The 14,043-nt window shown below is 31.2% G+C and overlaps 1 protein-coding gene across 1 annotated transcript in view; it reads right to left on the bottom strand.

Annotated features, from left to right (window-relative positions):
• Positions 1 to 13,802, bottom strand: part of LOC113374828 — a 309,572-nt gene extending 295,770 nt beyond the window's left edge. Inside the window, exon 1 of the mRNA XM_026614793.1 lies at positions 13,734 to 13,802. Within this exon, the coding sequence (XP_026470578.1) occupies positions 13,734 to 13,754 (21 nt within the window). The 5' untranslated portion in view covers positions 13,755 to 13,802. The remainder of the gene's footprint in view (positions 1 to 13,733) is intronic.
• Between the last annotated feature and the right edge of the window lie 241 nt (positions 13,803 to 14,043).

Genomic DNA, 14,043 nt, shown 5'->3' on the forward strand with positions numbered 1-14,043 from the left:
AATTTAGAGATAGTATTGATATATTTTTATTTTCGAATAAGATATATGAGGTCGTTTCCGATATTATGGAATCTAAATATTATCCGTTACGATGTCATAATATTAGAATCATAAGGGAATGATGAATGCATAATATATACATACATATATATTAGGATGGTCCTTAATATGGATATTTTCGAATTTCCTTGTTCCCAGGGACTCAAATGCTTTCAAATTGATAAAAAAAACTTTAGATCTTAATATTAACTTTAAGATAGTTCGCACTCCAACCAATTTCTAATGAAAATGGAAAATAAGCCATTTGTTTTTTAGAATTTCATAACTTTGCGACAAGTGCGAAATTTTGAGAATAACATTGTATTTGCTTATTTTGATCAAAAATAAAAAAAATTAGAACAAAAATTTGATAGTAAGTATTTACTTAGGAAGAAAAACCAAGAAACTTTGATTGAAGTGCGGACTATCTAAAAGTTAATTTCAAGAGATAAAACTTTTAGAATTATCTTTTTTATCAATTTAGAAGCATTTGAGCCCTTGGGAGCAAAAATTCAAAAATATCCATATCAAGGACCACCCCAAATTATATAGAATGAGATTATTTACAGTCCTTCATACAAGATATAAAACCACTAATCTTGTCAGTAATTGCTCATTAATTTTAAATTTTAGTTGTCATAAAATGCAAAATTAATACTTAATTTTCGGGAGACACATATATTGGATCAATCCGAGATGAGCACATTGACTGCGAAACGTGTGATACAGACTGATATTGATTTTAAATAAATATTGTAAATTATCTGGGGTTTGCTTACAATTAGAAAACTTAGATAGATTAACATATAGCTGAATAACTAAAAATTAACTCAAATCAACTCAAATCTAAATTATGTCTTGACAATTATATTTTGTCATATACAATCATAATAAAGTCCATATAGTTATATTTGACTCAGCATCTATTTCAATAAATTGAGTGAAAAAGTTAATTTTTATTTAAGTCTAAAATGTGTCATTTGATATTTTCACGAAAAGAATTCCCAAGAAAAATCGCTGTCCATCAAAAATGTATTTGATAGACAATTTATTGTTACTTAACAATACTTAGTTATTTTGTTTCTCAGTCATAGAAAACGACAGAAATTATAAGATGTTAATTATCATGCATAAAAATTACTAGATTGGAGATTTTGTCTGTTTTTTATTTTTTGTAGTTTGATCTATTAGGTCAAAACTACATTGAAAAACATATGTCGCACACCCAATACAGATAACTTTTTTGTGGACCTGTGTCATTAATCAGGTGATATATGGATTGTATGAATGTGATAAAAATTTTATGGCTGTTTAGTAAAGGTGTGAAATAAAAAACACAATGTGAATTGAACATGGTGCCAATTATTTCAGTTGCATAAAACATATTTTAGTTGTCCAAAACCGCATGTAAAACATGATGTCTTTAAAATTTCAATTATAACCTCGCAAGTTATGCACGGTTCTACGACTCATACACGATGCATTATAATTAGTTTGCAAGCGTTCTCTAACACCGAACAAAACTGGTCGTAATACTATACACGGCATCTCTAGACAGCACAATAACTTCACGAAACTAAATTCATATAATAATACAAATTCTAAGTCGTAGCATAAGGCAAAGGAGAAGAGCATATCTATGTTGACGCAAATTGAATTAGTTCTGAATTTTGAGGCGAGCTCGTGGTTTATTTCGCCGACATTACCATGTCACTGGCGAACTTAGGACTCAGCCCAGACGTGCACTAATGTGTTGACACTGCCGAGCACTAATTAATTTGTGAGTAATTTCTGGAATATAAATATGATGAATGGCCCGAATCGAAGGAAAATACTGTCACTGTGCACTTTACTTGCAATAATAATGGTAGAAGGTTATGTGCGAGTTGAGCTCAAATGCTGCAGGACATGCAATACTTAGAATGTAACTCCAAAATCCAAATTCAGCGTTTTTATCCCGTATGTAAAACTATATTTTTTTTAAAATAAAGATACAAATATAAACAACTTTTCTACTCGAAATCTCAATCTTAATATATTGAGTAATCGAAAAGTAATGAAAAAAATTAAAAACGATAAAATTAATCATGGTATCATGGATATGATAAAACAAGACCTAATAAACATGTTTTATCTCGCCCGAGGCGATTACTGGCAAATCGTCTTCCCGCAGGTTTAATATTATCTCGCTGTTTCATAACACTTATTAATGTGATTCTTAGACATATTTATTACTAGATTATCACAAGCAGCTGCGGGAAGATTTGCCAACATGCAACTAGAACAAGTTTTAGAAAAAATTAAATTCAACAATGTTGCGTTATTACCTGCAATATAGCGTGAGCATACTTAATAATAGCACTTGAAATTAATTAAAGATTCATATAAAAGCTTATATGGAAAACAAAGATGGTACATAGATAGTATTTAATTGCAAAGTGCTCGCAAGCATTCGCAATTCTCACACATGATTTGCATAAAAATTATCAAACAAAATTCAGAATGTTAAATGAAGAAAAAACTTAGTCAGCTGGCTTCGTCCTAAACAAACAGCAGAAGCGACCCTTGCATTTACCTGTGCATGCCAGAAACAGGTAAAGGACAAGTTTCCATGGACAGAGGAAGAAAGAGCAAAAAAAATCGAACATGAAATTTATTATATATCTTTACGTTTCAAAGGTTTCTGAACATTACGGCACTCCTTAGAAAAAATGAATGGATGGATATATGTGTGTGTGTGTGGGCGTGTTCGGATACTTTTCGCCAAAGATTTCGGGAACACGGTTCAACAGATTTGAAAGATTCAAAAACCAATTATTATTGATAAGAGGATGCGCTGATTAGTTTTTGGCCGAGGCAGGTCAGGCCGTTTCAAAGATACGAGGCAAAAAGTGCCAAAAATGGTAATTCAGTTTTTGAGGCAGCGGAGCGTCCCATTTCAATAATTAAAAAATTATTTGTATGAACAAAATGAAGAAAAGATTAAATTTTTGGGAAGACAAGTCTAGCGGTTTCGGAGACTTGCTTTGGGAAAAGTTAGAAATTTTCAAAAAAAAATCAGTCAGTCTTATATGTAAGCCAAGAAATTTTCAGGTTTAGTTTCAGATAAGCCAAGCTCTCGAAACATACTGCAAATGTATCGTTTGCATTTGACATCTGTGATTAACGTGGCTTTTTTTACCAATTTGCGTCAAACATATATATGTCTGACATGTGCCGTGTACTCTTGTCAGACACATATGACTGACATGGCCAAACGTGCTTACATGTACAGTAAAGATTAAAAATCAAAAAGGTGTCGAAATCCTCATTTACTCTGCTATCATGGGTACAAATCCCTTGATGGCGGGCCTTTCTACAAGAGTTTGGACATTCGAGGGGGTAAATAATTTACTATGTGTTATAAACTGTTCTGGAAAGCAGCGGTATGCGAACGATGCATACTTCCGTACGCAGAGCCGCAGAGTACATAAATCTATGCCGCGCGGATAAAATTATACCGAACATAGAGAAAAAAGGTTTAATGCAAAATTGAAAAACAAAGCAATGAATTTGAATCCGGCATAGTATAGAAAAGTTACGAGTAGCCAGGCCAGCAAACCAGCCACACCACAGCAATGCGTATTTAATATTTATGTTGGACTAGTTTTAATAGATTCTATTAAAATAGGATTTACTTCTCATTTACTTGAGAAACTTTAGAAGCATCTCGGATATAAAGCAAAAATTTCACATTTGTATATTCCTACATAAGAAAAATTGATAATTTAATTACATTTCTTTGATCACGATATTAACCACTTAGAACTGATATATTGACTTTAAAACAAGTCTACTGGCTGATGGAAAGAATATGTCATCATACAACAAAAGACGAAAGATCATACTCTTGATCTAGATATATGGAATTGCTTTCTGGGCATGTATAAGTACTTCATATATAAAAATAATTCAAAGATTTCAAAATTCTCGGAAACCATTGCCATTTGGATGCTACCTGGTGAGTAACTAATGAGACCAAGCATAAGGACTTAGATTTACCAAATAAGCAATAAGTATCATCTTAAACTAATATATGTATATTCATAAATACAAATAAATAGTCAAAGTCGAAGTCAATTAATACAAAACAACTCGAAGATTGTACATATATTGGAGCAAATTATTTCTCAAAAGACGTCTTCTAACTAGAGTTCTACGAGGACCTCTGAATGAAGTTCAGTATTAACTGATAATTTTGTACAAAGAGATGTCTGATTATTTAGAGAAACAAAATCAAATTAAATAAAGAAATTAAATCCTAAAAGTTAAGATAGTCCAGCTTCGTCTTTCAATCACCACCAGCATTCACTGTAACTATCATTTTATCGTTTAATAGCTGATTGGATTGGATTCATTTCAACTGTCCATATGATTATCATTATAAGAATTAAATATATTTCTTCCAATCAGTTTCAAATGAATGTGCTAAAAAAAATTTAAGGAGCCGATTCTGCTGCAAAATAGACCGATGTTACGTATGGACTATAATTAGTAATGCTTCTCATACACAATGGTACTAAATACTGTCAAAATGACTATGTTTTGACATTTGAGATTTGATCATATATTTTCTGTGCGATCAGGCGTTCCACACAAAAATGCAGATTTACAGAGAGAAGATTGTGCGTTTTCTAGGGTAGGTTTCTATCAAAAACTCCTGAATGCACAGCAACTATATGGCATATGACAGTATTTAGTACCACTTTGTGTGAAAAATGCTGCGTAACGTAGCACCTACGTTAATATAATTAACGTAGGTGCTACGTTACACAGCATTTACTAATTTTCCCCCAGAGACGTAACATTGGTCTATTTTCTGACAGAATCGGCCTCTAAGTCAACTTTTATTTGTGTTACATCCCTGTATACTTATTATTAGTACAAAATTCTACATCAGATAGTGAAGCTAATACCGAAATCTGCAATTAAAATTTATACAAATTATAAAATATTGTAAATGGATTTATAATACAACTTTTTTCTCTAACGAAAATTCTCATTATAAAATGCCAATCTTTCAAAATTATCATAATCCTTATTAACATAAAAATTTAAGCACCCTCATGTACAACTTTTCACGACACAAAACCACGTGACGCGCAAATAAGGGGTACAATTTCTTTCATACAAACTTGATCACCCTCTGACTGAATGCAAGACTTTTTTAGTAGAAGAGCTTGGGTACATTGAAACCATAAAATAATAAAATACATAAAGTAATAAAATACCTAACATATTCAAATTATTTTCATAAATAAGTGCCAAAAAGGACTAAGCCATAAATCAGAATTTATTATGAAAAATAGCATAAAATATCGCATGTTTTTAATAGGATCGAAAATTCTATATGCGTTGTGCAAAAATAATAAGGGATCTGTTTAAGATTCACGAGCATTGTCTGTAACATAGGAACATATTTTTAAAGTGTCTATTATATAGCAGTAAGTTTATTATAGTCAAAAAAAATTAGACATCTTTGGTTGGGTACATTGCCACAATATTTCAGCCCAAAACATATACAAAAGTTGTCCGAATTTACAAAAATAAGCAACTACTAGAAGAATTAATCTAGATACCTTGTCGGTAGTGTTTTAATTACCACGTCCAGAGTTAAAATCCCTGTTTCGATTATCATTTACCTAATTTTCCCCCAGCTCTCCCATCACACATCGTCACATTCGCTCCCACATATAAACTCAATCCAATACTGGCGGTTTGTAATGTCACTTATATAAGAACCTGTCAATCACACGTGATGCGACGGTTTTCAATATACCAACTTCGGATACGAAGCAACGACAGATAGAGTTATTTTGCAGAACTCATAAAATAATACCAAGATGTATCCGAGACGAATCGAAGTTTTCATTTGAAACTCCGCCACGGATCTTCTCAATCGAACACGAGAGAAGACAACTGGCATTCCGAACAGACAGACAGAAGATTTATGAAATGTATCACAAAAAAACATATTAGGTGAACAGTGTTTTTGTTGATGGATCGAATAAATGAAATGTTGATTAGAAATGTTTTATTTAATTTCTCAGCTTTGTGTACCCAATTGCACGGAATTGCTTTTGTTACTATTCACTGTCTGATCTAACTTTGGAACTGTAATCAAAATGTAAAATCAATTTATTCAATAAAATAGATATATTAGGTATATCATTAATATAAATTACTAACTACATTAATACCCAAATCATAGTGTTTTTGAATTGTACTCGTATATATTGAATTGACTGGCTGCGGAAATATTCTACTTCAGTTTCTTGTTTTCTAGTTCAGCTTCTTTCTATATACAATTATATTGAAAAAAATTCTATATATATATAATTCTAAATACAACAATAATATAAAAAATATTAATCTGGTAAGTTCAATAAATTATTAACCAGTGATGTATGGCAGTGTGCCTTAAGGCAAATTGCTAGAACTTCCCGCACCGTAATGAAATATTCGAGAAATATTAAATGTTTCCAAATAGATTATTATAAATACTGTAACTTTCATTATTCGTTTTTATAGACAAAATATAAGAGCTTATAAATTGGACGATGGCGTTTATATAAGTTCTCATAAAAAAAAGTAAAACTCAATCAATCGGATTTAAAATGAAGGACATTCTCTATTATTTATAAGAATTATATGAACTGAATTGTAAAGTTAAAATTATTTATTTGAAGTATGTAAGTGAGCTTTACAAGTATAGCTAGAAATATTTTTGGATATTAAATAAAAATTCTGATAAAAAAATTCTTAACACAAAAGCAATCGTTCCGTCAACACAAGCACAAAGTATTTTGAACCATTCAAATCAGATGCTTAGTTCTCTCAACAACTGCCATTTTTAGCACATTTAGCCTTATATCTCCTAAACGGCAGGACCTGCCTTTCAAATGGACCCGACCATTCAAATCAGATGCTCCGTTCTCTTAAAAACTCGATTTCTATTTTTTTTATTTTGATTTCTATATCTGCACTCTTTGCTCCGTATCTCCAAAACGGCTAGACCTGCCTTTTCCAAAACCTAATCAGCACATCTCCCTATCAATAAAAATCGAATGTTTATAGAATCAATCAAATCGGTTGATCCGTGCGCCCAAAACGTGGACGAAAAATTGTATCCATACATACATACACAAACCCAACCATTTTTTCTAAGGTATGCCAAAATGTTCAGAAACCTTCAAAACGTGAAGATATGCAAAATTTCGATTTTTGGACGATTGTAATACCCTACGGCAAGTTAAAAAATAGTTACTAGAACAAGAAAAATATTGTAGACATGCATGATTCCTAAGAAAGTTGAAGTCATTGGGTCTGATATCGATTCTGCTTACGAAAATCTTTATTAATCTTTATACTAAATATTCTAAGGAAGTAGGAACTTCAATGGCATTTTAATGATTTAATCAAAGTAATAATTAAGTCATCATAAAAAATCTTCAATATATAGACTTTACATTTGTTTTCTTATAAAAAAATTTCAATAATTCGAACAGAAGTACCCTCTGTATTTCGGTAACAGATTACATGTGTTATCTCCTATGATGCACATATTGTTTTTTCCCTAAAATTATTCAGTTGACATGTAAAAAAGTATGTATCGAAAGCAAAAACATTTTCGGGCAGGTTAATTTGTCCAAAATGTTTCGGAGCGTTTTGGCGTTTTCCATGAGCTGTCTGCGACAGATGACGTTACTCAAACCACACAAGTACCTTTATAACTCGAAATCCCTACTGAAAATACAATGAGACTGATTTTATAATCAGGGATTGAAAATCGTAAACGCAATTTCATAATATATATCTTTTAACTTATATAATAGCAATCAAATCGGAAGTAAAATTTTGTTGAAATCTGCACAGTTTAAAACCTTCTGATGATTTGGCTATGCATTAAAAAAATTGAGGTATGTACGTATGCAGAAGTAGTATCCAAAAAAATTATATTTATGAAAAAAAAATTTCACTTTAATATTAAAATACTGTATACACAAAACCAATAATAATAAAAGACAACTTTCATATTAGGATTTGAAATAAAACTACAATCTTGGACTCTGATAGCTAGATGATTATATTAGTGGTTCAGCATCCCTGAATCAAATAAACCCTTTGCAAACTCAAAGTTGTTAACAGGAAAACCTCTCTGCATTTTTAATTAAATTATAAATTCAATGAAACACATAACGTAGTGGATCATGGATTATGGTTTCCTTTTTTTGTTTAACTTTCGAAAGTGTATACGTAATTGAATTTTGGATTATTTGTTGATCAATCGTGTCAATGACAATTGCCAAATATTTCATTCTAAATAGTTTTATGATGATATGAAGCTTGAGCAATAGCTTGCAATAAAACGTAGAGTTTTAGTTTCATTTCAATTATCTACACTTTGTAATTGTATTCTTGAGAGCACTGAAGGCAGAAGTAAAATGATAATGTATGACGAATCTAAATATTTTATTTTTGCTTAATATCTGCACAATGATAAATTCATTCCAGGAATGAATAAAGTCAACCAAACTTTTTTTTAAATTTTTATTTGGCCTTGTTTACTCTGAGCATTTAGCTACCTACAAGATATTTATTTATTTACATTCAATACCAATTTTTATTCTATATTCTTCTTCTTAATTTCTTCAATTTTTGCTGTTTTCTATCAAATTTCTAATTCTATTCAACTTCTATCTTAATTCCATTTTTTCTTCTTCATTCTTCTTTTTAATCTCAGCAAATTCTGATATTTTTTCTTCTTTCTCCTAATACAATTCAGCTTTTCGAATTCTGTAATTCCTATTTTTCTCTTATTCAATTTCTACTTAACAAATACAATTTCATTTAATTTGAAATTAACTACACATATACTTTTATAAATTCTAAGCCAATGACAGGATTCATGTGAATCAAACACGCTACCAAATGAGCTATGCTCGCCACAATCAATCTTCAAAGTTGTGTGTAAAAAAATATAAAAGTGTATATTTAAAATATGCGTTTATTAAAAAACGTAACATAAGAAGTTCTAAATGATCCATTTAATTTCTTCTATCATCTGTTTCCACTTTGTATAAAAACCTTAAATCTGCATTCTGCAAAAACAAATTTTTATGCACCTAACTTTAGTGGCGTCTGCATGTCGCAGAGCCGAGGCGTCAAGGCAAAAACTGGAACTCAAATATATTTTCCTGATTTAGTGAAGAATTTAAATTTTGTTCCACTTGACACTCCAAAGAGTATACGTCATGCTGTCATTTACATATGCGAATTCACAAAACCACACATTTGGCAAACCCATTCCAAGAGCTGCTTGTTCAAGCCTATTTTTCACTTTAGGATATTGTTTAATGGCAAGTTCCTCTTTTTGAGACAAAGTTCTTTTTGTATTTCGAACATGTGACTGCTGAGGAATTTTGCTTAATAATACTAACAATATGGCAAATAATTTGGCCTAACAAAAGCGGTGTCATTTTGAACAAAATGCACAGCCATCTTCCTAATTTTACCGATCAAAAACCAAACAAAACGAAAATACTAACAAATTCACTAATGAAAATTATGATATGTACATGAGAGTAATGTACCGCTTTTGAATCAAAGCAAATTATTCCACTAGAGAAGTCGGATCATAATTCATTTGGTGAAAATTTTGGAAGCGTTTGAGGCATCTAATGGACGTTGATGTGATGCAATTTAAGAGGTCGTTTGATCACTTTAATAGAATCTCACTCGAGTCTTTGCTTAGAACTCGCGTAAAATTATATAAATGCTTAGAAGCGAGAGTTATTCTATCACACATCAAAACGGTTTGGGAAATTACAGAAGAATATGTTAAAAAACTATTTTTCCGCCCAAAGATTTGATTTGATTTTATCGCGTTTATCCAAATATTAAAATCACTAAGCATTTCTGTCATATTTCACTATTTACCACTGCAAATAACAAAATCCCATTCCATCCAAAAAGAAAATAATCGATTTGTATGTAAAAGTTGTGTTGGCAGATTACCAACTCTAGATCTGGTCTGCCAAAACTTATCGAAAAATATGGGTGTCAAAGGTGCACCTTGTTTTTAGCGGTCATTTGATACCGACAAATAATACAGATAATATAGCCTTAGGGACCGATTTTGCCGCCTATAAGACCAATGTTATGGCAAGGCTATGTTATGTAGAACTTTACATACAAAATCGTTCTAAATATGTCAAAAGCCATGTGGTTGATCTGCAGTCAGGCGTATTTCTCAGGTTGTCAAATATAAAACCTTACCTGAAAACTGCACAAATGTCAAACAACGATCTTAGATAACAAGATCTTTCTGACTCAGCTTCATAACATACAAGTGAGTTGCGTTTATGTTTAAATGTTTATGCACAGCAAATACATGACATTTTGACAATAAACAGTATGATTAAGTAGCATAATTTATAAAAGTTGGGGAGTAACATGGCCTTGCCATAACATTGGTCTGTTATGCGGCAGAATCGGTCTCTTAATAAGATACTAATGCAAATCCATGTCCCTCTTGAAAAATTGGAACCTACTAAGAACATTTTTTTCTTTCTTTTGAACAAATATATACTTAACAGTTCATGAGCAGTTGTGATTATATCTCTTCAACGTCTTTTTTTCGAAGGCAACTCAATGCATGAAATATCCAGATGATCAATATGTGTACCATATTTTTATTAGAATTGATATATTACTGGTAATGATTATTAGAAGACTATCAGAGAATGATTGATCTACACTACTTTTTATATACATTGTACATAAAATAGTAAGCCAATGCAGTCTTTTTCTAATTTTGAAGTTTATTATCTTGTTTTACAGTAATACCCCAAAGGATTGTTTTTACTATTTTAATTTTAATGCAGCAATACTGGTTAAATTTCTAATAATAATAGCCTGCACCTTAACTACTATCCACATTATATCAACAATAGTTCTATTATTGAGTAAAATATGAAGGTTAATTTAAGTTGTCTACACCTACAGTGCGATTCATAGACTTGCAACGATTATCTATGTTTCCTGGATCATATTTTTTGCAAATAATGTATGGATTATAATATTATAGCAATTAACTTATCGATGTTAATCGTGGGAGATGCCTCACCTCAAAGAGAGGATAGTCAGTATTAAGAACAAACGATTATCAACGCTAATTGTTTCATAAAATATACGAACCGTTATTAAATTTTATTGTATCTTTGATAAAAATGATATATTGATGAAGTATAGCACATATAAATTTTCTTGAAGTATTGAAGTATGAAGTATTATTTTCTCCTCCAATAGTGTTATAACTACAAATGAGTACGTAATAGTACCAAAGGCTGGATAATCTTTAGTTATGTACCTACTACAAGAGTGGAAGACACTGGCTTAGCACAAAAATGGTTGTTTGTAGCAAAATTAAATTATGTAAAATAAATAGGGTTTTCAAAGATAACCTGTACCCATATCAAGTGCTTCTCCAACCCATAGACTAGATGACTATATTAGTTCCCAGAAAGGTCACGTCTGTGCGTTATGCAAATTTTGAACGTGCGACTCAATATTCGCATGACGTTGCGTGTTGAAATTCATATTAAATATACATATGTCTGAATATATAATAATAATATGGAAAGTACTCTGTGAAAAGACATATATAGCATATGAAAAACTAGTTTTTATTTTATTTTTCCGTCTGCTTTCATTATATTTTCAAAACTACTTCCTTCCGATGCTGTTTTTATACCAGTGTTAAATAATATTTATAAGTAAATGCAAAATTATGATACGCATTTTTTTAAAGGCATTCGGAATTTTCTGGAAGTTTATAAACTGTTGTGATATTTTTTTATCATAATTTTGAAGTTTGTCATCTCATGTTACAGTAATATTCGAAAGGATTGTTTCCACTTGGAAAAATATTTTTCAACTATATTTTCCAGTGTGAATGCATATCACTATTGCTTGATATCAAGCTCTAGTTAATCGCAACGCGGGCTTCAAGTATAGTCCCTTGTGGATGCAATGCAGAGGTTCTTCCCACGAGATGCCCAATTTAATAACAAAAATGTGAACGAAAACAAATGCATTGTTTTTTTTTTATTATTTTTGAACAGCAATCAGAACCTTACGTCCTATGAGCTGTTGGGCTGAAACTTCTTACTTCGTATTTATTTTAGATGGTAACCCAATGGTTAATCCATCCATATTTAATGATTTTATTATTAGGATTTATCTAATAGGGCTGACTTTTTTATTGGTGAAGCAATGCCGGGTGAGGGCTATTGGCTATTTTCACTTGGAGACATATTGCTATCTATATTTCCAAGTGAAAATCGTTGTCACTGCTGCCTGACAACAGGCTGCTCGAAGTGGGTATCGAACCCGGGACCTCTGATTCAGGTCCCGTCGCTCTTAACCGCATACCTACGGGCGAGCCCAAACAAATGCATGAGTATAATATATGCATTAAGAATTTTTATATTTTACATTTGTATTATTAGAAATTTTTATCTGGTTTCAAATATAAATACTAATAATACTAATAATAAATAATAATAATAATAATAATAATAATGGGTGATCTGCCCTAGAACAGGTCTGTGAGCTGAGTCAAACTCCAGATCGAACTGAAGAATACGGTAGAAAAATTGACATCCCTACTGAACGATATCAGGCTGTCCAGAGCGTGGATTGGAACTCACGACCCTGTCTATACAAGAAATTGTGCTTTACCCTTCATATATTTCAACTGTATATTGTATTTTTATACAATCAAAATAATATTGAATTTACAATATAATAATATAAAATTGATGAACTTAAATTGTCGCGAAGAGAAAAATTGTAATATGTAACAAATGTAAGTGTAAGTACATAAGGGGGGAGGGTCCATTAATCACGTGATCGATGTTTTAGGAATGTTTGCACCTCCTTCAAGGTGATACGTCGTAATATTTAGAATTACCCCCTCCCCCACAAAACATCACGTGTATTTTTATTCACATAAAATTTTCTTTACGATTTTTTTTTTAATTTACGAAAAAAAACGTAAAATTTTTGTTTTTATTCTGAATATTTACGTAAGAAATAAATACACGTGATATCTTACTAGACCCCTCCCCCCACGTAATTTCTCGTAATTATTTGTCAAATCCCCCTCCCCCTAAAAGCCTCACGTAATTAATGAAAGCCTCTTAATTCCGGTGGCCTAAAATTTGTAAATTTGTATACCGGAAAAACAAATTATGATAGTTGTTTCGTTTTCATATTACTTTCATTAAAATTAATGTACAGCAAAACCCCGTTAAGACGATTTCCTAAGGTCTGGTCCGAAAACGCGTCTTATGCGAGATAGGGGCAATGAGTTTCAAAGTAAATGACGCCAGTACATAGTATATAACTTCTCATTAAATTTTATCATTAAAAATCAAGTATTCATATGATAATGTATTTTAGATTTGCTGCTGGACGATGACACACGACAATTGCCGAAACGAATAAACAACAAAGAATTACTTTTGTTAACCTTTGTTTTAATTCGACAAATGGTTTGCTAAGAATTTAATATATATATATATATATATATATATATATATATATATAATGACAACATATAAGATGCAGTTACTTATTATTTCACTTACCGATGTCAATAAATCAATCATATGAATTTATTTTTACACAATCACTCCCGATTAAATGTGCTATCGACACGAAACTTAGCACAAGACTGAAAGGGTGTTGCATAAAACTTCAAATTGTAGTCAAAATCACGACCAATCAGAATGCTTCAATTTTTGCACAATGTTGTCAAATTTCCGTAAAACCTCAATCATAGCAAGAACACGGACGATACGATGAATGTTTAGGCACATACAGAAAACGAAACCTTTATTATTACGTCAGTTATTCCAATTATTATACACTATTAATTTTCGATTTATTGCAAGAATT

The sequence above is a fragment of the Ctenocephalides felis genome, unplaced genomic scaffold, assembly GCF_003426905.1.
Source record: "Ctenocephalides felis isolate EL2017-DRISC unplaced genomic scaffold, ASM342690v1 CF-g0.4_SCAFFOLD_01886, whole genome shotgun sequence".
Taxonomy (NCBI): Eukaryota; Metazoa; Arthropoda; class Insecta; order Siphonaptera; family Pulicidae; genus Ctenocephalides; species Ctenocephalides felis.